This window comes from Natator depressus, chromosome 7 (assembly GCF_965152275.1).
Source record: "Natator depressus isolate rNatDep1 chromosome 7, rNatDep2.hap1, whole genome shotgun sequence".
NCBI lineage: Eukaryota > Metazoa > Chordata > Testudines > Cheloniidae > Natator > Natator depressus.
Genome location: NC_134240.1, coordinates 82227401 through 82250796, shown reverse-complemented (window position 1 = coordinate 82250796; position 23396 = coordinate 82227401). Strand labels below are relative to the sequence as shown.

At 43.4% G+C, this 23396-nt stretch overlaps 2 protein-coding genes across 5 annotated transcripts in view; one reads left to right on the top strand and one right to left on the bottom strand.

The window, feature by feature from the left end:
* CDH23 (cadherin related 23) overlaps positions 1–23396 on the top strand; it is a 552537-nt gene that overhangs the window by 407103 nt on the left and 122038 nt on the right. The window contains exons 29-33 of the mRNA XM_074958929.1: positions 17480–17540; positions 18555–18703; positions 20297–20432; positions 21090–21478; positions 21580–21681. Coding sequence (XP_074815030.1) covers positions 17480–17540; positions 18555–18703; positions 20297–20432; positions 21090–21478; positions 21580–21681 — 837 coding nt within the window. The remainder of the gene's footprint in view (positions 1–17479; positions 17541–18554; positions 18704–20296; positions 20433–21089; positions 21479–21579; positions 21682–23396) is intronic.
* On the bottom strand, positions 1920–11973 carry C7H10orf105 (chromosome 7 C10orf105 homolog). Of its 4 annotated transcripts, none has more exons than XM_074958927.1 (4): positions 11626–11973; positions 11033–11191; positions 8833–8932; positions 1920–5059 (listed from the first exon to the last, which is right to left on the bottom strand). In XM_074958927.1, the coding sequence occupies exon 4, from the start codon at positions 5052–5054 to the stop codon at positions 4635–4637; it is 420 nt and encodes a 139-aa protein (XP_074815028.1). In that variant the 5' UTR covers positions 5055–5059; positions 8833–8932; positions 11033–11191; positions 11626–11973; the 3' UTR covers positions 1920–4634. The 4 variants fall into 4 exon arrangements, with proteins under 4 accessions (XP_074815028.1, XP_074815026.1, XP_074815023.1 ...); XM_074958925.1 differs by having other exon boundaries at positions 1922–5059; positions 8742–8932; positions 10971–11191; XM_074958922.1 differs by having other exon boundaries at positions 1922–5059; positions 8742–8932.

The following is a 23396-nucleotide window of genomic DNA, read 5'->3' as shown; positions in this document are numbered from 1 at the left end:
ATATACATCTAAATACATAGGTAGAGAATCCGAGGGTTGAATAGGCCTGGAGACTAAGTTGCTCTTTTACCCGAGAGCTGATCCCTCTAGATCAGTGCCAAGTCACGTTACCAGGGCAGCGTGGGAAGAAGTACTGGGCTCTGTTGCTGCCCATGTTGTGCCTGATCTCTGAATTCATATGGGACCCTGCTCTCTAGGCTGTCAATTCAGCTCCACATCCAGAAGCAAACTATTTTAAAAGATATAATCAGTAAAAAATGGATGACTCCAGCCTTTACCCCCCGTGGACAAAGGGGAAGAGATTGCAAAGCATGTCTGATTGCCTTGAGGGAATAATGAAGACACCCTTAGTTATGGGGCTGGTAACCAGTCTGTACTTGGACACCTGTAACACCCAGGTTCTTATGGGTAAGGGTGGAAACATCCCTCTCTCAAGTGTGTGTTCACATACACCTGCAGACTCCTCTTCGACCTCCCATTTCCAGGCAAAGGCCAAGAATTATAATGCTGCACTCAAGCCCCATGAAGCTCTCTCGTAATGCATTTTCTTTCCACCTGTCCTGATCTTAGGGTTGGCTAGGAGGCAAACCAGCTCCGGTGAAGTTAGAGCAGCCTCTAACTTCCAGGGACTGCGGACTGTTCTGCTGGCCCAGGATTGCTGAAGTACATTGTACTCCATCTCTGCCCCTGCTGCACTGGCCACACCCTCTGTACCAGGAAGTGAGGAGCAAGTGGTGTAAAGCTCCCTGTGCAAGTTTTTCAGGGCTGAGCGTTCTCCCATACAAGGGGAATCCTCAGTTTCCCACATAGACCTGACTACAGGCTTCTTTTGTGCCACTCTGGAAGCACAAAGGAATCTTGGTGGGTGCCAAGGACTTTCCCCCCATCTTTGTAACCAGCCCTCTCCCTTCTAGAGGAGCAGCCACAGCATTAACTTTCTGCTTTGGGGTAATGTAGTGATGCTGTTCAGACCCCCTACGGGAATTCATGTAGTCTGCGCAATCCCATAGCTTAACCCTATTTTCATTCATTTGATGGATTTGATCTGGATGAGCATAGACTGGCCATACTTTACCTTCAAAATGTGTTTTACTTTGTTTTTCCTTATCAAACTTGCCAGGCCCCTGTCTCATCACGCAGATTAGCCCCTTTTGATGAGTTTGAAACAAAAAAATGATTGCAAATCAAAAGATGTTTTTAAACAGAAAGAACATACATGCTTGACAATTGCCCTGTGTTTATGCAGAAACTGTTCTGATTGCCTGTCTTTTGATAATAACATATTGTGGAGCAACGCAATAATAACTAGGAGATGAAACTGAACCTGGTAGTCACGGCTTTCCTACAGAAGACAATACAATGTTTTCTAAAATACTCCCTGAAATGAAATGCACATAAAAGTCTGGAAAGGAAAGAAGGTGGTAATCCCAGAGAATTTGCCTGTAAAACAGGCTTTAATGACCTTCCAGGAAAGCTTGTTTTCCCTGAAACAAAACCAAAGGGAAATGAAATACATTAAACTGGGTTTAAATGATGTCAGAGTGATGATATAAACAAACCCAGGAAACAAATAATTTTGTGGGTTTAGTTTAAAATAAATGTTCACAGCTGAGTAAGTTAAAGAAGATGCATTCTCCTTTCCCTTAATGTTTCCCCGTGTTTTAAATTGTGTGTCATGAACCCTTCGGGCTAAATGAGAACCTAGCAGTTCTCATTGTTCTCAAGATGCTAGGTAGAAAGAGCGCGTCTCCATTGCTAGGCACTGAGCACTTTTGAAAATATGGCCACTTCATTTAAGTAGCTAAATGGGAGCTGCCGGGTGTGGAGCTTTTTGGAAAACCTGTCCCTAAGATACAAACGTGCTATTTTTATTTATACTGCTCTTTTTAGAGAGCTTCTTTGGGAAAGGGAAGGTAGATTACCGTGCTAGTCATATGTCCTTTACAGCAGAAATGAGGGGCTCATCCTTGCACAGCCAACTTGCCAGTGGTTGAAACCCTCCAGAGTCCCTTTTAATGCATTCACAAGCATGTTTACCTGAACCTGCTGCTTATTTATTGAAGCGGTTTTTCAGTAGACATTTGTGGAGTCCATGATTACATATAAACGTATAACAACCTACAGATTGTATCACGGGGATGAGTACATAGACATTACATGGTGAACAGAGAGTGAGTACAGTGGAGCTTATTTAGCACACACCTGCTTAGGAATAGGCCAGCTGAGAGAAGACGTTTTCCATGCACAAACTCCAAACCATTACAGAATTATAATGAGGCCCCAGTTCCAGAATAAACCAGCTAAAAGAATAAGCTTATAAGGACACAAAAATGTAAAATACAATAGAAAACATAAAGGAAAACATCTGCTTAAAAGGACTACACGTCAATTCAGGAAATACACTTCTGTAATAGATTTACCCTGGGTCACTCATCTTAGACGCAGTGTTTGTTAGCCAGTGAGATTGTTGCTCTCTTGCCCAAGTCATTTGATACAGATGTTACATGACTTACCCAATGTTCTTCAAAAGAAACCAAGCAGCACCTTCTAACCAGGGAGGGATAGCTCAGTGGTTTGACCATTGGCCCGCTAAACCCAGGGTTGTGAGTTCAATTCTTGAGGGGGCCATTTAGGGATCTGAGGCAAAAATTGGGGATTGGTCCTGCTTTGAGCAGGGGGTTGGACTACATTACCTCCTGAGGTCCCTTCTAACGCTGATATTCTATGATTCTAAGCTATCTGTGAAATCTTCCCATGGGTGTCATTTGGACCTACCCCTTTCAGACCAGAAAACAGCAACCCTGAATATTTTAATTGCAATATTCAAGACACATATTAAAACTGAAGTAACACCATTTCACATCCTCTTCCACCCATCCTCAAGCTCCATTTCTCAGTGCGTCCCAGAAAGGGGCATCGTTAGTGGTTAAAAGACAAAAGATCCCAGAGACACCCGTGTTAGAAATTCTCAAGGCTTCCAGCAGAAATGCTTAGAATAGCATGTATTTCACTTTCCTTACTAGTATTAAAGGCTAGTGCTTAATGCAGATGATGCAAATAAGTGAGCCCTCAAGAAAATGTTTGAATTTGGTGACTATGGGGGGAGGATGGGGGTTAATGAACTCCCTATTCTCTGTGACCTAGAGAGGGATCCAGTATCCCCACTAGTTTTTTCCCTTCGTCTTCTCCCTCACAACGCGCAGGGGCCCTCCACCACAAAGTGTGCTCAAACAGCACCATTTGGAGCCCAGCTTGTATGTCCTTGTTTTAAAATGGCACACGTGTTGCAAGTGAGGATTGAAGGACATTATTGTTTCCTAGAAAACATCCAGACTGACACAATGTCAGCATGTTATGTTTTTACGCAAGGTGGCAGTGATGTATCACAGCATTGTGGGGTGGCATGGGTGGGGGGATGTGACACGGTGGCTCAGCATCAGGCCATGACCTGTTTGTCCCAGAGAACAAACTTTAAAATGGTGGCAGCCCAAGTGCCACTCCTGAATCAGCCATTGCTGAATATTTGAAGGGAGATCTGGTCTGAATGCAACACCTGCAAGGCACTTCCTCCCATCACCTCCTTGCAAATTCAACACAGTGCCTTGCACTGGGTCTGCTTCCCTCCACCTGTACTGGCTCAGGGTATATACAGTGAACTGAACAGGGCCACTTAGCCACAGTCCCACACCTGACTTACAGGACCATGTGCTGCTTCATAAGTAAAAGAGTTGTGTTTGGGGTCTTTATCTGACTTTGGCAAAACCTTTGAGAGCTTCTATTCTCCATGAACTAAGAGCTGTAACGGCTAAGGCCTGGTCTGCACTAGGAAATTAGGTCGTTATAACTATGTTGCTCAGGGGTGTGAAAAATCCATACCCCTGAGTGACACAGTTAAGCCGATATATAAGCCGATATACCCACCCTGACTCTAGACAGCACTGGGTCAATGGGAGAATTCTCCCATCGACCTAGCTACTGCCACTCTGGGAGGCATAGTACCTATGCCAATGGGAGAACCCCTCCTGTTGTTGTATGTTGTGTCTTCACTGAAGCCCTATAGGAATGCAACTGCAGAGGTGCAGCTGTGCCACTGTTGTGGTTTACATGTAGACATACCCTAATGCTTCTGTTAGTGAACAGAGGGCAGATATTTTAACATCAGCATGTGCACCCCTGGGTCTTTATAGTAAAGGAGATGGAGGAAAAACTTCAAACTACCAAAACTTGGAGAAATAGACTCCTTAACCCCAGGGAGACACTTTGCAAGGAGCCTTAGAATTAGTGATGCCTTCTGTCAAATGCTTTCCCTAGCAGATGTTGCTGGTCTTATGTCGCTCACTGCTGGTTAGTTCCAGATTGTAGGGTCCCAAGAAACAGTACCACATTGGTGTAATCTGGTTCCATCAGCTGGTCTTTACAAACTTCATGCTCCCACATTGTGGGCTGTGGGACTCCTTTAGAGATTTCCATAGGTACGGGAATTGCTGCCACTCTGCTCTCCCAAGGTCTCTGCCCTGACTCTGTGCTCTGCAAAGTGGTATTGGATGATTTGAGATCTCATTGATAGCAGTGAATGGGGTGTTTGTGTAATGAGATGAGTTGGTGTTTGCAGCAGAATGGTGGAGAAACAGCTGTCACATTTTAGTGGACTCCATGAAGTCCCAGTCCTGGGTGGCTGGTGGCATTCTTGAGCAGGTCTGATGGTGCTGAGAGACAGGCTGGGTTCGCCTGAAGCTGTTTATGGAACGCCTTAGGGAGCCCAGTCGCTTCCAGAACCTTAGCTGTGGTTCACTGGCATCCTCTGGGTGATAGGGCATGCACTCATGTGGCCCATAGCGGGCCTGGTCGAGTGCTGCTGGTTTGCAGAGAGTGACAAAGATAAGACAGGTAGCCAGGAGGAGAAAGATGCAGATGAGTGCGATGATAATAGGCAAAGGGTCTGGCTTCTCCCCTGGGGGCACGGGACTTAGTGGGACCAACTTGGTGGTGGTTACAAGGAATCCAAGGATACTAGGTGTTGGAGAGGTCTCATTCCCAACATCCTCTGTGTTCATCTTTCCTGCAATGCAGAACATGAACAGAAATTAGGTGATTTAAACTATTACCATCTAGAAGCGGTTCCATAGCTGTTGTAAAATTGACTGATGGCCTCAGGCCACAGAGGTGTGCACATCACCAACACCACCCTCATGACTGGTGCCAGTTGGCACTGACATGGGTAACGTCAGCAAGGAGGACTACGACGACTTGGGATTAGAAGTGGAATGACCTTCTTATCCTTAGAGGATGGTTCCTCCAGAACTGGGCTGAGGCACATCAGTACGCCAGTGTGTGAGATTCATGTCATATATGTGTTCCTTGGATAAAGAGAAGACTTCAGTTTGCCAGGCTGCCAGCCCAGCACCTTTCATCAGTACTAAAATGCACCTAAAAACATGATGCAGGAAGCTTCCACTGGCCCCAGTAAAAGTGAGGGTAGGTGAAGTTTCCATGAGGCCCATCATCACACGGGCAAAGTGCACGTCTTCTCATTCCACTCGTAACTCTGACACCTTCTAACAAGCAGCTGGCTTTTTATTTTTAGTCAATTAAATGACCCTGGCTGATAGTCCAGAGTTTGGACTCTCTAGAAATGGAAGTACAGGGCTGCAAGCCTGTGTCATAAGGTTATGGAACTGTTTGTTCCAAGACACCAGTAAGGACAGTGCAACAAAAGGTGGGATTTAGATCTATTAAATACAGTTTCTGTGCACTGAACTAAAATACAGATCTATAAAACAACAGAGCCCCCTGACAGGAATATCTGTTAAAGGGAATATATAGCCACATATTGGTACGTGGAGCAAAACACACCCCTCCCGCATTGCCCTGGGTAATTAGCGTGTCACATCTCTAGTGCTGCTATTCCAGTGGAACTCCATTATATAAAGCTCAGCAGCGAAGTGTAAGTAAGGGAATACTAGAGCTGGTCGAAACATTTCCATCAAAACATTTTTAAACAGAGAATGTCTTTTTGATTCATCAGAATTTTTCACCAAATATAGTTGGGGGGAGGTTTGGACAATTTTGGGATTTTTTTCAGTGAAACTCCAGAAAATGTTGCTACCAAGGCCATTCTAAAGGCATTTAGTACAACCATGCAGCTATGTGAACTCATTCTCAAACACTCATTTTAACATTCAGATGTATTTCTTTTCATCACTGAGCTGCTTGGATTTTCAAGAAATATAAGGGCTGGGTAAATATTTTTTAAATTATTATTAATTGGTTTATTATAATTATATTACAGAAGCCCTGAGAAGCCCCAACACAGTCAGTAATACATGAGGCCACATGGTGAACAAGGAGGAGAAAACAAAATCTTGAATAAGCAGTTCATTAAGTGAGGACTGTCTATCCTGTGCACTGAATGGGGCAGGGTTGCTGTGGAAAAAAAAAGTTTGTGATCATGTCATTTAAGACTCTCAATAATGCATATACACAGGCAACCTTAATTCTGGCATTTCTTGATTTTGAGTGCTAGACTTTGCAAACTTAGTAATGTTATTTTAATGTAGTTTTATGGATAATGTCCTTGTTTTTTTAAAAAAAAACCACAAACTGAAAAAACAGAAATTCCATCATGTGGCATCAAAATGACACCCACATGCATTGTCAGCAGGGGTGGATCAACCGTGTGGACCTGAAGTAACTGATAGCAATAGTAGGTTGTCATTCAATATGTGGACGAGCAGAAGAGGGAGATGGGACTCTTTGACAGGGGGTTTCATCGCTATTACTGCGATTTTTTGAAAGGCTTATAACATGGCCAAATCAAGACAGATTTCCATAGGGATGGCATGGCACAATCCCTGACAGAAAGGCCATCTCCTGCCAAATTTCAAGTCCCTGCTCCAAACGGGAGCTAGAGCTTTTCAAAGAAAAGGTCTCAAGAATTTAACATGAGCAAAACAATGTACTTTTCCATAGCCTCATTCCCAGAAATGGCTGATCCATTTTGGCTGAAATTTTCCAAACAAATTCAGTCTGAGGCAGACATCCAGTATGGAAAATGTCAGCCCAGATGGTTGAAGTTTGACAAAGTTATAAGTAAGTGAAAACAGCAACTTATAATGCAAAATGCCTGGTACACTTAATAATAGGCAATGCTGCCCCCTGCCTATAATAAGCAAGACAGACAAAGGAAGTACTGTTATCCCCATTTTACAGATGGGGAACTGAGGGACAGAGAGATTCTGTGGTTGTCCAAGGTCACACAGGAAATCTGTGGCAGAGTAAGGAATTGTACCTAGATCTCCTGATCCCGTTCAATGCCTTAGCCACAAGACTATCTTTTTCTCTCTTTATCTTTAGCCTGATATGAAAAACAGGGTTCTAATGAGTTAGTTTCCTTCAAAATTTTTACACCTTAGCCAGCTTATAAAAAAAAAAAAAAAATTTCCCCAGTCATGCCCCCTACACTGAGGACCAGTAAAGAAGTTAGCTTAGGGGCAACTACAGCAGCTCGGTATCACTCAGGAAATCCCCCATGCTAGTGGGATCCTTCACCAGCCATCTAAGCCAGCATTATTGTGGCGTTGCATTGCCAGAGCAGTGCAAAGCAGGCAAAACTGGGCCAACGTCTGACCCACAGCTAAGAGTTAGGCTGCAGTTGGTGGTTTTCAGTGGAATTGCTGGTATCCATTGATAAAGAGGCAACTCCCAGGTGTACAAGTCAGTGGAGAAACTTAACTATATAATGAATTTATTCAAATGAAAGCTGAATCAAGCAACATGCACAGAATGATATAGGATATTTCCCACATATATCCTTGATGGTTTATCTATGAAGCTAACATTTAAATGGCTGTTTTTATAGAAGCTTGAGGCTTGTACTGTTGAAACAATCATGGTGGACAGTTATCAAGGTGGCTGTAGAGGAGCTATCCAACTCACAGTCTAACTCCCCATTTCTATGAGAGAAGCAGGAAAAGGTGACTATGCTAAGTCATGCTTACTTGCAGCTTTTAGCTTAATCCCTACATCCAATATAGCAAATCCATTCTGCGTGTGAACTACACTATATCCTGACACCAGTGACACTGAGAGTTGGAAAAATATTCTGCTGCATATTTCTACAAAGATTAAATCACGATTGCAGAATGTTTGCTATGCAAATACTCTAGAATGGCACAATATGCAGTCCTAACATTTTTAAACATGTGAAAATATAAAAATCCACAATTTTTTAAATTTTCTATAAAGTTTTAAGGCATATCTATTAATTATAATAAAAAGACAACAGCATTTTACATACATACACTCTCTCTCTCTCTCAATCATTAAGCAATCACATCATATTCCAGCATTAATAATGACTTAACCAACCAGTCCCTCCCTAAAAATACTTGTGGCTGACGGTGTCTATTTAGTATGATGAAGAACATATGGAGAGTGACCAGACTTAAGATTCAATGTACACAGCTATAATGCAGTCCCCCTGTGACACTGTCAGAATCTCATTCCCCTGGATCGCTTCTTAGGCCCATTTATCTTACTAAATGTCATGTCAGATCTGAGGCGGTCCCTTCCCCCATCAATGGAATCCTTTTTTCAGGTTGGTAAGATATGTGTTTGCTTTTGTTTCAGCCTCTGCCCTTCCCGCACCTTCTGGTGGTGGTTCTCATGAAAGGGGTTTATTCACAATTATTTCAGATGGAGAAACTGCCCTCAGTACATGTAGGGAAAAGCCACCACATTACCTGTAGTTTCCAAAGCTGCCCTGCTGCAGCCAAAACAGCTCAGACTTCACTTGGAGAGCTCCAAGAAAACCACATGAACCGAATTACCTACACAAGATCAGATTATTTCCTTTAGCACGCGGCAAAGTTGAAAGGTCAGAAGTCCTCTTCACAAAGTTCAGATGTGCTTCTGGAGGTTTCCAGCTGCCTACCTTCAGTGGAAAGATTTTTCATGTTAAAAAAATGCAAACTTTCCAGACTTCACACCCCCTCACCCTGGCATCACTGCAGTGCTACCACAACTCCATTGGAGAAGTGGCTGAGGGCTCCCCAGGGATACCACCAGCATTATTGTCAGTGTTCACCGGAGAGTGACCCAAAGCACTCCTTTCACATGGCCTCAGTGGCAATTCCATTCCCAGCCATCCACGGGGGTGAGGGAGGTTTTGAGTCATGTCCTCCTTCCACTGACTGAGTCAGTTGGGAATCCTTTTGATTTCCAGAGTGGTATTCTCAGCATGATTCACAGGGTTCTGGCTCACGTGAACACTACCAGAGATTAGTCTTGCCAGCTCTTGTGATTCTGTTTCAAATCTTGCAATATTTGCTATTTTTTCTTAAGGACCCAGTCCCTGGATTCAAGTCATTACATGAGAATCTCAGCTTTCAAAAGGAAGGAAGGAAGAAAAAGAAAATTCCTAGCCTTCACGGTTGCAGAGCCAAGCTTGAAAACATGAACCCTTGTACAGCACAGAGGTTCAAAAACCAGAAGGCAAAGAAAAAGAAACCAAAATGTTTTAGATTTTAAGCCAATTTCATTTGTGGAGACCTGTCTCAAGAGCTTTGAATTCTTGCGCTTGACAGTATAGAGTGCTGCACAGCCAATATCCAGTACCTCAGGCTGAGAATACCCGAAGAGATTTGCAAACATAAGTCACTTGTGCTAGCAGCTGTAGGCCATATCTGCTCATGGTTACAACCAGTGTCCTTGCAACTCCACTGACTTAAATGGAGATGCTCCAAATTTACACTGCTGTAATTGAGTGCATTTGGCCCCTGAGCTCTGAACTGAAGAATGGAATCTCTCTGATAAATCGGACAACTTTGTGCACAGTCTGTATTGCCATTATGTCTGTTTTCCTCCACTTTAATGTCCACTCCCAATTTAATGTCCACTGTTATTTTCCTGAGACGGTGTATTGATTTCCCTTCTCCCATCAAAGCCTGCTGAGTGTTCATCCTAATCCACAGGTAAACTAAAACAGACTCGCAGGTATGGGAAGAAATATTCCTGCTCTCTTTCTGCAGATCCTTCCTATATCTCATCGCTTCCTCCCTTAGTTGCTTGTACCTCTCTCATCCCTTCCCCAGTTGCATGCCCTTCTCTCTCTCTCTCTCTCTCTCTCTCTCTCTCTGAGATGGTGTTGCCAGAGCCTGGACCCCAAAGCAAGCTAGTGCTGGGAACTGTTGTGTGGTACTCACTAGTGTGAAGGACTTTCCATATTAATGGCTTTCAGAGCAGGAAGGGGAACCTCCCCCATATACCACATACTAAGCGGGACACTTTGCTACCACACAAAGTCAAAGGCCTTCATCAGTTCACTGTTCCGTACAGGAGGAAATGGCTGCTCTGGGTAACAGACAGATTCAGGCCAGCGCTGCAGCTAGCAATTTGAAATTAGTTTTGTACTACTGCTGAGCAACTTGTGCCTGGTATATATAAAATTGGCATGTATTCATTTGAATTGAAAGTGGAATTCAATCCAGCCACTTATGCAACTAGAGGTGGCAAATAATTTAGAATTTAATTTCTTTTTTGTAAAATCTCATGGAAATTAATTGGATAAATTATTCTGTAAATATGTTAACAACGTATTTGCCCAGCAGTATTTTTAAAAATACTAGCCACTCCATTTCCTCCCAGCCCTGCCTACACACCAGAGTTGCCATTCTGTGATTGCTCCCACAGCAGGCACAATTAGCTAGTGAAATCCAGCAGTATTAATAAAAGGCCTGTTGAAGAGCAAACAATCTGCCAGTCACCATACAAAACATTGCCCCTATCTGATTAAATATAGTATGAAGTGACTGGCATATGCCCATGATTCAGATTCAGATCACATCTTTGTAGCACGCAGATGAAGGTTGTGAAGGGTTTCATTTTGTAAAATGTTCGCAACAAAAGTGAAAAAGTCATAGTTTTGGAACATCATAAAAAATGGAACAAAAAGTTCCTCTCCTCGGTCTCACCAAATAGCAGGTCTGGGGTGGGTTTGTGCATTTTTGCAGTCGTTTTCACAAGTTCTCATCACCTTTTCTGATCTTTTGCTAGAAGAAAGTCGTTTTCAGTGGCTTGTGCACTTGTGACACAGTGCTGATGGAAAAGGGCTTTCCTCTTCCCTTCTCATTGTATCTTGAAATTGGTGAACGCTAGGAAAGTGTCCCCGGCTCTCCTTAATATGGAAAAGAAACTGCAAAAAACCCAAACAAAAAACCACCTTTTACCTATCTGGAGAAGGATGTAAAATTCAGTGGCTCAGTTTTATACTACCAAATACAAAGTTTCAGAAAACTCAGTATTTTAGTACCTAATCAATGCAGCACAATCACTTAAAATATGTTTCCCTTTGACTAATCTCCTCAGCCCACTGCCCCAAAACCCTACCTGCAGACCAGTAAGTGATACATTCACAGAGCTGTTTCCCTCCCGGACGGAGACCGTGATCATGAATGATCAGGTTTGACTGTGATCACCTTATTTTAGCAGCATCCGAGACCATCTCACATCCTCATGCCCTGGCTGCTTTAAAGCCTTTTGCTTTTCTCCAGATCTTTGTGAAATCAAACTTGAAAGACTGGAAGAGGGGATAGGCTGCCCAGATTAGAAGGACCTGAGAGCACTGACCTTTCCCTTAGAAGCTGTCAAGAAATGCTGCAAAACACAGGCTGCAGGATAGCTCTTCAGAGTTAGCGCAGATCATTGATTGATCATTTTCCCCCTTGTGTGCTCCTACAGCTGCTGTTATCTTTTCAGGACAATCCCATGAGGCTGCAGCCGGTCCCCTGGCTTTGTACTAATACTCTCACTAATACTCAAGCTGCACAGGGGTGTCTACCTTCTCCTGTCTTTTCCCTCTTGCTGCTTGCCCTTCCATAGCTCTCTGTTGTCTTCCAGTCCCTTACTTCTTGGGGGAGGGAAGAAGGGGGTAAGGTAGGATGCGGGGAGAGATGGCAGCTAGGATGGGAATAGCAGGAACAGACAAAGCCAAAACAACTTAAATGAACCAGCCAAACCTACAGAGCTCCGCACTTTAGAATCAACAAACTCGTTTGGTCATTCCTTAGGATTGTATTGTTTTTGGAGGTTTGGATGTAGTCCCTTTAGGGAAGGGATATCAGACTAAATTGTAATTCTTTGAGCAGCTCTCACCTTCCCCTGTGGAAAGTTTGAATGGTACAGTCTGGTGGCTAGATGCTATTCACTGAATGTCAGTTAGGTTACTCTGGGAGCCAATTTGGGATCAGCAGCTGGGGGAGGGGGAGGAGTGGAAGCAGGCCTCTTTCCTTTGCACTCTCTTCTTCTCTCTCAAACACACTTTCTCTTCTACTCTTTTCATTCTTCTATTTTCCTTTCCTCAAAATAATTCCCTAATCTTTCTTTGCTTTTTCTTTCTCCTGCTTAGCTCTCTCTCCTTTTACTACCTGTTTTTGGCCTTTCTCTTCTGTCCTGTATCTATTGGTCCCTCTTTTAAAGGTAACCTGCAAAAGGGAAATTCTTTGTGTATTCTTTCTGCTTTTTGATATACAAAGAAGCCCTGACAGTTTTTTTTTAAAGGCGTTTTTTTAAAGGTTTTTTTTTCCCTGCTATCTACTTTAGAAATACCGAGAGTATCTCATCTTGTCTTGTCAGTTTGTTCTGGAGCACTCACCACAGAACTGGCTGCAAAAGAAGGAATGTTGTATCTTTCAAAAGAGATCATTTCTCCCAAGTGTTTCCACCCTTTTGAATTAAATGGATTTTAACATTTAAGCAGTCCAACTAAATAGCCCTGCCCCTCTCAGCTTTGTATGTTGTGACTTGTGATGTCCTAATCCTGCTGCTTCTCCAGTCAGCAACAGAATCTTTCAGGAGAGAACAGGGAAGACTAGATCTAAATTTCTCATGTAGAAAACAGGCAGAAAAAGTCACAAATAGTTGTTGGCAAGTTCCCTTTAACAGCTTTAAAGCAGGATTTTCATACTGTAGAAAATTTTAAAAATCTATCATATTAGGAAAGTGGATTTTGGTTTGTGCCTTTCCTACATTTTGAGAAGTATCAAATTTATTTGGGCCAGATTGTTCCACCTTCACTCCCTAGGAGTAGTAGCTTACTGCACAAGTAGCTTTTGTTGAAATCAATGGGACTATTTGAAGAGTAAGTTACTACTCACCATGAATAAGGATATTTGAATCTGACTCTTTGTTTAACCAAATATTTCCCCCTGCCCACCTTCCATTCTCCTTATTCCTCTGCTTAAAGTCCATAATGCTGGATTTGTTGCTTCACAGTCATTTTAGTGGCATTGCAAGCACCTGATTGCGATTTCACCAGAAGTTCCAGCAGAGGGAGAAGCTGGGCAGTGCAGCCGAACAAGTTTATTGAAAACAAATAGCTTAACAAATGCAGATGGAAGCCAATCACTGTAGAGCCAAAACTGTCTCTTTTCACCTGCTGACCCATTTTGCACATCTCCCAGCAGGGCATACCTGCCCTTGTGGCTTTATCAAATAACCTGGGATGAGCTGTGAAAAAACATCCTGTGCAGAAGGTGGATGAAGAAATCTTTCTGGGTGGGATTTTCACCTTGGCCTAGGAGATCTGGATGCCCAATTCCCCTTAATTTCTATGGGCTCTGAAAATCCCTCCTTTTTGTCTTCGCTGTAAAACTGAAATCTTTTTCTCGTTAAACACACCCACTGCATGGCAGCCAAGGAACTGCATTAAACTCTGCTAAGAATCTTTCTCTTCTTCCCTTTCCTCTGGTTTTCCTCACCACTGCCTCTTCTGACTCCTCTCCTTCGGTCAGCTTTTCTGAGAAGGGAGCTCCAGCATCTTAGAAGGCAAGTTGATATCACCACATAGACATTCTGGATATGCTTAAGAATTATCAGCCAGCGGACATAGATCTCTGATCCATACTGCCCTCTATTTTATCTGGTTTGTAATATCCAGGCATGGTAACAGAGAGCCAATGCAATCCTGTCCCAGAAATGAGCTCACAGACTCAAAGCCTGATGGCACAGGCATGTTAAATAGTTTGCTTGGCAGGAACGTCAAAGCTGCTTGAAATGTGAGCTTTTCCCCCATGTCATTACTAATTTGAAAATAGTTTCAGGTCACCCCAAAGTATGCTATATTTTACACACTTTTCACTAGAAAATAGGTCCCCTTTTCAGACCAAATGAGCTCAGGGGTAAGTAAAAATGGACCCAGACCAAGCTAAGGTGTGCTTTGAAAATTAGACCATGCAAGGGGAGCTGAAAAGGCAGCAGAGTGCATTGGCCAGCCCTTTGCCAGCAGAAAAACTAGCTTTGTGCTTGCAGCTAGAAATGTCTAATAATCGTATTTTTCTCGGCATGGAGGAGAGGGAATGGGGGCACTTTGAGTTGTGCTATAAGGTGCGTGTCTGTGGGATATTGACTGGACAGGCGCTGAAGAGGAGACATGGGTCTGAGTGTGACACAGGAAGGATGCTGGATGATTTGAGGTTGTGGGGTCAACATTTGCAAAAGTGACCACTAACTTGGGCTGTCTTCACTTTTTGGATGTCCCATTGAAGGCACCTAGGACCCAACTTTCAGAGGTTCTGAGCCTGTGCTTCCCATTAATGTCATTTAGAATTGGGGCTGCTTTGAAAGCCAGCCCAAAGGTGTCTGAAGATGGACACCCATGAATTGAGGCACCCCAGTGCAGTGACTGCTTCTGATCATTTGGGCCTTACATCTGTTTTGCAACAAGGCAAAATAAAGCCCTTTGTGTAATGCCATTTTTGGAGTTTTTGTTGCAAATCCCCTTTCTGCTTTGTTAAACCAGAATATTCAGTAACATTTTCAGCCAAAACATACAGTCTTGGCAGAATAAAACCTTTATACCTACATGGCAAAACAGCCCATGAAAAATACTTGAGAAATTCCCCAAATTCCTGTGCATTCATGCATTTTTTTCACTTCAGTCATTTTGCAAAGCAATAGCCACAATTTACATTTGTTTTTCCTCTGCATTTTGGGAGAAGAGGGGCATTTGTTTCTCTTCTTGAAAGGAAATTAGAAAATTTTGATTCATCTGGGGCATTAGACAATCATGCACTCCACCCCCTCAGTATCCTGCTTGAAGGCTGCGAATAGCTGTGGTGTGGGCAGATTTGCTGTAGCAGCTCTGCAGGTCAGGCAGAGGCGGGGCAAGAAGGATGCTTGGGGGTGGGTTCCTGGAAAGTGCTCATGAGGAGGGGAAACCCTGCAGTGTTCCATAGAAACACCAGGTGGACCCATTATGTAAAGTCTCCCCAAGTGCTTGGCAACATTTCATTCAATACTGTATATCTAGGACATAGGAATTATCCTCCCGTGATACATCCAGTCCAGTAACTTGTCTCCGATACTGGCCAGAGCCAGATGCTTCAGAGCATGATGCGAAAAAACCCCATAATGGACAATTATGGAATAACCTGCCAAAAAAGGACATTTCTTCACAATCCCCTCAACTAGGGTTTGTTTTTGCCCTAAACCATAAAGGTTTAGGGCAAACTATTTAACATATAGCATAATATATATAATATATCCTACCTAATGTAACTGTGGATGGTCTCATCATCTACATGAAGCTTTAATGATAGCTCTATGATTTGAGTCCAAAGGTTGCTGGCTCTATTGCATAAATAATATTTCTTTCTATCAGTTTTAAATTTTCTGCCATTTAAGTTAATTTAATGTCACCTTTATTTTGCATTATGGGAAAGGTCAGGTGAGTGCTCCTATTTACCCTTTTCTATACCATTCACTGCTGTATACTTCATTCATTCCCCCTCTTATTCATCCCCAGTCTAAACTAAGCAGCCCCGGTCTCTCTCCATCTGGAAGTCATTCTATGCTGATTGTCATTTTTGTCACCCACCTGAGCACCTTCTCTGTTTCTGCTGTATCTGTTTAGAGATAGGTTGACCAGAACTGAACTCAGTACTGCAGGTGATGGCATACCATAGCCATATATTATGTCATTATAACATTTTCAGTGTTATCTTCTATCCTATTGTTTATGTATATCCTAACATTCTGTCTGTTCCTTGACAGCAGCTGCTGCACATTGAGCAGAGGTTTTCATTGCGCTGTCTGTAGTGACACTCAGGTCTTTTTCCCAAATCATTAGAGCAATGTGTTGGAGAAATTCAACTTATTTCTTCCAGTGTGCATTTCCTCGCATGTGTCAAGAATAAATTTCATCTGTTGTCATGCTGCCAGTTCCCCAAGCTTTATTAGGTCCCTCTGAAGTTCTTTGGCATCTTCCCTAGTCTTAGCTAACCTAAATTACTTTGTGTTATCTATAGATGTTTACCCCTTTTCCAGATAATTAACAAATGTGTTAATGAACATCAGTCGTGTGGAACCTTGGGGTATCCAATTAGCTTAGGCTAATTATATATATCCTAGGACTGGAAGGGACCTCCAGGGGTCATCTAGTCCAGTCTTCTGCACTCATGGCAGGACTAAGTATTAGATCATCCCTGACAGGTGTTTGTCTAACCTGCTCATAAAAATCTCCAATGATGGAGATTCCACAACCTCCCTTCTCAATTTATTCCAGTACTTAACCACCTTGACGGTTGGGAAGATTTTCCTAAGGTTCAACTAAACCTGCAGTTTAGCCCACTGCTTCTTGTCCTGTCCTCAGAGGTTAAGAACAATTTTTCTCCCTCCTCCTTGTAACAACCTTTTATGTACTTGAAAACTTATCATGTCCCCTCTGTTTTCTCTTTTCCAGACTAAACAAACCCAATTTTTTCAATCTTCCCTTATAGGTCATGTTTTCTAGACCTTTAATCATTTCTGTTGCTCTTCTCTGGACTTTCTCCAATTTGTCCACATCTTTCCTGAAATGTGGCTCCCAGAACTGGACACAATACTCCAGTTGAGGCCTAATCAGCGTGGAGTAAAGAGGAAGAATTACTTCTCGTGTCTTGCTTATCACACTCCTGCTGATACATCCCAGAATGATTGCTTTTTTTGCAACAGTGTTACACTGTTGAGTCATTTACCTTGTGATCCACTAGGACACCCAGATTCCTTTCTGCAGTATTCCTTCTTAGGCAGTCATTTCCCATTTTGTATGTGTGCAGCTGAATGTTCCTTCCTAAGTGCAGTACTTTGCATTTGTCCTTATTGAATTTCATATATTTACTTTCTGCCGCAGGCAGAGCAGACCAAGGAGCAATGCTTCCTCACTGCCAGTACAGAGCAACAGAAAAGTCTATCCATACACTTAAAACTTAAACCATAGTTGAGCTGAGATTTGTAGATGGGACGGGCACCTCTGATTCTGAACCCATTGGGAAACAGGGACATTTAAAGATGTGCCCCTGTGACCCAGAGGATTTGGGGAAACAAGACAATCCTGTGTATCTGAGGACTTTTGCTTTTGGCCTTGCATAAGAGCAGGAGAAGGAGAGAGCTTCTGGTACAATCTGAAAATCACTGGCCTTTACTGGCTTCTTTTTTCTTTTTGAAGGTGAAAGCCACAGATGCGGATGAAGGTGTTAATGGGAGAGTGTGGTACAGGATTGTCAGGGGTAAGTCTAGGTGCCTGTTTGCAACAGGGAATTGTGTGTCCATGTGATTTGGTTAACTGAAGTTTTGCTATCACCTTTTGGCCAGATAAGCACACTGGCAAACTTGCATGATGTAACTATTTCATCACATTTTGGCCTTCTTTGGCCTGCCCTACAACTACAGAAACATCTCTTTCCCTATGTATTAAACTTCATCATTCTCTCCCCCATCCATTTTAATACTTATGGTTGGAAGAGATAAGTCCTTGACAATTTGGACTATGCTATGGTAACTGTAGTTAGACTGCAATTACACTCTAGTTGCATTGTCGTTTTGGTTTTTGATACCTGCAATAGCTATAAGATAGACATTTTTACCTATATCACTGAGATGGGTGACCACATAATAATGTAATTAATGCACCTAAATTCTAACAACATGTGTTTTAAATATGAATCCAAAGGAGTAAGGATAAGTAATTGCATGTTGATGTAAAACTTCCCGATATATGAATTAGTGGGAGTTAGCTCTCAAAAAGCACTACTCCAGTATAATTACCCTGCATTTACACTGACCCATTACAGCCTGCTCCACATTACTACCTCTTAAGCCGTTTTAGGGAATTACTGTGATATGCAGCCACACAACATATTTTTTTTAACTTGTCACAACCACATTTTAGAGCCTTGATTGGGCCCTGCAAAGGGAAAGGAAGTCTCCTGAGCACATTTTGTTGAAAATGGTTTCATTAGTACAGTTTCTCTGTAGTGTGGATGGGGATTAAATTCTTCTCGTTAAACCAGCTTTAAAAGTTGTTCTGAGTTGTGCTTAGTATGGATGAGGCTTGGTTATCAAGGGCAATGAACAAATGCTATGGGGATGTATGCCCATTCCAGTAATTAACTACACAAGTATCACCACTGAGTCACTTTTCCACAATTCTACTTTGCTGTGTGTGGGGATCCCATGATGTTTGTTCCACTTGGAGAACTGATTGATATGTACTTTGTTATGTTTTGTTTGTTTACTGATAGGAAACAATTACAACCACTTTCGGATCAACCCCAGCAGTGGGCTGGTCATGCGGGGCTTACGGCACCTGGACAGAGAGAACAATTCCTCCCATGTCCTTGAGGTGGAAGCCTACAACAGTGAACAAGGATCAATGAGGAGCTCCGTTAGGGTAAGGACATCACTGAGGTTAAGGTGGAGGGGTGCTGCAGAACCAGTGAGGAGCTACATCAGAGTAAGGTTGGCACTGGGTGAGTGTGGGGGATCAGCAGAATTGATGAAGAGCTCATGCCTGGGCCTAGAGTAACAAGAGGGTAAAGGTAAAACCAGACAAAACTTTGTGAAACGTTTTTTAGTGCAAAATATTACAGTGGTTTCATCAAATGTTGGTAATTTCCACTCATTGCGGTGCAATGTCAGCAGAGGTGGAAACGTCAGCAAAGTGCTGCAGAAATGACTGATGGAAATTCTATGGGTACTGCTTTTGGGTGGAGGATATTTTTCTGTGCCATTTCATAACGTAATTAGGCTGAAAATTGACAAGAGAATCCTCAGCAAAGGGAATTTTTTTCAAGCAATTAGAAATGTGTTATGCTGAATTTATTTAGTTACAAGTTAAATAAAAGAAGATACATAATCACTTCAGAACACAATATGCATACACAGACAACATGATATTGAAAAAGTGTTTAACTGTATGGTTACATTTGCCCAATATTTGTCCAGGTATGGAAATTTCCCTCCTCCTTTTTGAATGTACAGTCTTGCTTACTTAGCTTCCTTTTTCTATTTTCACATTGTAGCTTTGTAAGGTAGCTGTACTCTTGATCTGTCTGAAAATACAGGTGTGTGGCCAGTGACATATTTAAATAAAACAGACCTCAGTAGTAGTAATATTCGTTATTGGTACAACTCCATTCTTCTTGAAGGATCCCAAAGAACTTCATGATCCAAGCCCCAATCCTGCAGTCGGATCCATGAAGGTGAACCTCTGTAGCATGCAGACCCACTGACTTCAGCAGAGTTCTGCATGGATGCAGGAATCTGCCTATGTGGATGCAATTATAGGATTGAGGCCTATATACAAACACCACCATTCAGCTGTGGAAGAGGAGGCCAGGAACAAGCTATCAGATAGCGAGTCTGCAGCACACCTTTCGTGGAGAAAGTATATTTTGGTCTACACACTGGAGTGGACCGCAACACTTACAAAATTTAACACAGGATCATTAATGCCTATGTGGCACAAACAGGATCTCACTTTTTAAGGTCTCGTCCCGCTGACTCTCACACAGTAAAGTGCCTAGAATTGAAATTGTGTCTACCTCAGAAGGAGGCAGGGCCGAGTCAACTCTACCAGGGTTTGAACTAGTGGTTGCCATCTCCCCAGCAAATAAAGTAAACTCACGTAATTCACAAATGTGGCAACGAGTTGGCGAAAAAACCCACAAAATTGGGCAACCACTTTATTGCTATTATTAACTTCCCAGCTATATTTTATTTCTTTTTATTGGAATTACGTGAGATGGACTCATGGGGGAATGTCACGATTTGTATTTGTAACTTCTCCGAGTGGTGCCCACTGAAGCGGGGAGTGCTTGTGTATCTATGTTCTAATAGTACTGGTCTGTGGAGAGGCTCACAGTCCTTGAAATGCAAGAGAGCAGCTCCTTCTGCCAGGGAAGCGTCTTCCTCATTGTTTTCTTCAGGACAAATTCCAGGCAGTGTGCAGTACACTAATGGTTTGTTTTGGGGATTCCCCCAGGTGATAGTGTATGTGGAAGATGTAAACGATGAGGTGCCTGTGTTTACCCAACGGCAGTACAACCGTCTGGGGCTGCGAGAGACGGCAGGGATTGGAACTTCTGTCGCAGTTGTCCGGGCAACAGATCGAGACACAGGTAAGGACATTGTGGTGAGCTGCAAAAATCTGCCACCACGGCTCCCCAGCCTCTTGTGGGATCACACCATCTGTCTCTGGTTGTGTGAGTGGATTCTTGCCTCTCTTTCCCCACTCTTGATGTGGGAGTGCAAAGGATGCAGATTAGTGCCTGAAATAAGAGAGAGGTTAGGGAGACTAAAGCCTGCAGCTTCTGACCAGTCCAGTTCCTCTGATTTGGGATTCTTTTACTCCAGACAGCAGAGAGGCCAGTCCATTGATAGATGGACATTTAGCCATTGCTTTGTCCCAAGCCTTCTCAGGAAAGGGAGGAGGTCTGTCATACCATCTCATTAGTACCTTTGGGCAGCTTAGAGGGAAAAGTCACTGAAACAGTAAAAGAAATGATAAAACCAGCTGTGCTGTGTGTGGGGTTAACCTGTCTTGGCTTAAAGTGCTTTGGCTAACTCAGATTAAGATGGAACATTACATTCTGGGACTCAGGCTGCACTTGCATATTAGATATAAGAATATCTGTAACCTCTTTCATTTTAAATAGATTAGGGGCACCCCTCAGGCTTTCAGCAAGTTGACCTGCTGGGCAAAGTTAGGGGTCCTGTGGCCTTGTCTGCTTCTCTGTGAAGTCCAGTCTAACTATGATCATTTGTTCCTCCCCCAGGGAATGGAGGTCTGGTGAATTATAAAATCCTGTCTGGCTCTGAGGGGAAGTTTGAAATTGATGAGAGCACTGGCCTCATCACCACCATCGACTACCTGGACTATGAGACAAAAACCAGTTACCTGATGAATGTCTCTGCCACAGACCAGGCACCCCCCAACAACCAAGGTTTCTGCAGCATCTATGTCAGCCTGTTGAATGAAATGGATGAGGCTGTGCAGTTCTCAAACCTCACCTATGAGGCAGTGATCACAGAGAACATTCCCCCAGGCTCAGAGGTGCTGCGCGTCCTCGCACGCTCCATTGACAACCTGAACCAGATCACCTACAAGTTTGACCCCAACACCAATACTCAGGCACTATCCCTGTTCAAGATCAATGGAATCACTGTACGTAGCTAACAATGGCCGATCCGGCCAAGGCTTTAGGTGCTTGAGCAGTAAGCACGACATGGGTATTCATGATCTTTGTCGTTGTTTGTCCCTGGTAGGGTGTCATCACAGTCAAAAGCCAGGTGGATCGAGAGAAGGGGGATTTCTACACTTTAACAGTAGTGGCAGATGATGGGGGACCAAAGGTTGACTCTACTGTGGTGAGTGGATTTTAGCTGTTTTCTCAGTAGTCCTTTATCCTAGACCTGCTACAAGCCAAACAAGAGCTGGCTACACGAGAACATCCTCTTATTTCTCTTGTTTGGGAGGGAATACCCCAGCCAGCCATCACCACCTCTTCTTTTGAAGGGTTTCCTTTTGTTTCTTACTTCTGACCCGCTTAATCTTTATCCATCTCCCCAGAGTGCAGCTGCCCTGCTGGGCAGGGCCGCCCAGAAGGGGTGGGGGCAATTTGCCCCAGGCCCCGCAGACAGAGCGGGGGCAATTTTGGCAACAATTTGGTAGTAGGTCTTTCAGTCCCTCTCTTCCTCGTCAGCAGCACTTCGGCAGCAACTCAATCGCTCCGCTTCAGTCTTCTGCAGCAATTCAGCGGCGGGTCCTCCTGTCCTCTGCTTTCTTCGGCGGCACGACTTGGGTTTTTCTTTTTTTCTTCACCGCTTGGGGTGGCAAAACGAACTTTTTTTATGGAAGGGGGCCCCCGAATTTGCTTTGCCTCAGGCCCCCTGAATCCTCTGGGCGGCGCTGCTGGGAGGACAGACTACAGTGGCTTCCTTGGAGGCTTGCAACTACAGCTCCCTGAGGAGCTAGCACTCTAGTAGTTTTGCAACTCACAATCTCACCTCTCTTCCTCTCCACTTCCCCAAGGGCCAGGTGAATCTCCACTGTAATGTGCCTGGTCTGCATCCACCCAGGTACTTTCAGATGTGCATTTTCTACTAAACACGAATCATTTTTGTGGTCGTGCCCCTCTTCTAACAGTACTAAGACTGGGGGCTCTGCCGTGGCAGCATCATGCCCACCACACCACCATAATTGGGGTCTCCACCATGCCAGCACAGTGCTCACCACGCTTCATGCCCACCACACCACCATAATTGAGGTCTCCACCATGCCAGCACAGTGCTCACCACGCTTCCAAGAGTTTTCCCCCATATCAACAGAATGCCCACAAACTATAAGGATGGTCACAGAACCTTCTTTTTTTCCCTTTTCTCTTTGCACACGCCTTCCTCTCTCTCTCTTCCTGGCAACTCTCTGCAGTGCTATCTCCTGAACTCCTAACTCATGGGGTGTATGGTGAGGTGATTGTCAACCTGAAGTTTCCTTGAATAACCTCCGTGAGGTCTCTTGGTTGGGACCTAGGCATATGGTTTTGATCTCACTCCCAAACCAAGCAATGCACTCTTGCCAAGCCCTCCAGAAAATTAGCGAGTGCAAGAGCCCTGTATTATAGGGCCTTGTACATAAACATGGGATGTGGTGTTTTAATTTCTACATAACAGAGTGCTGGGCTTTTCAAAAAGGAAATATTTAGAGTTTGGAGGAGATTCCTCACCAGATTAAAACAGTTTTCAGGTAGGTAAAATTTGGGGTCTAAAATATTTGATAGTATAACTGTGTAGTTGGCACTCCTTCCTGAATACCACCATTGTCCTTGGGGTTGCAAAGATTTATGATCTGCGAGCAACTTGTAGGTCATATATGCTACAACATCTGACACAAAAGGTCTACTAAGGATTGGAACTACAGGTCAGATCCTTAGTGTAAAGGTAATGGAGTTATACTGATTTACACCAGCTAAGGATCTGATCTAGAGATTTTAACTCTTAATTTTCTTCTTTTTGATTTAAATCAGACACTGAATGTCATTTGAGGATAGTATGCTGTGGTTTAAAGGACTCCAATAGCTTGAATT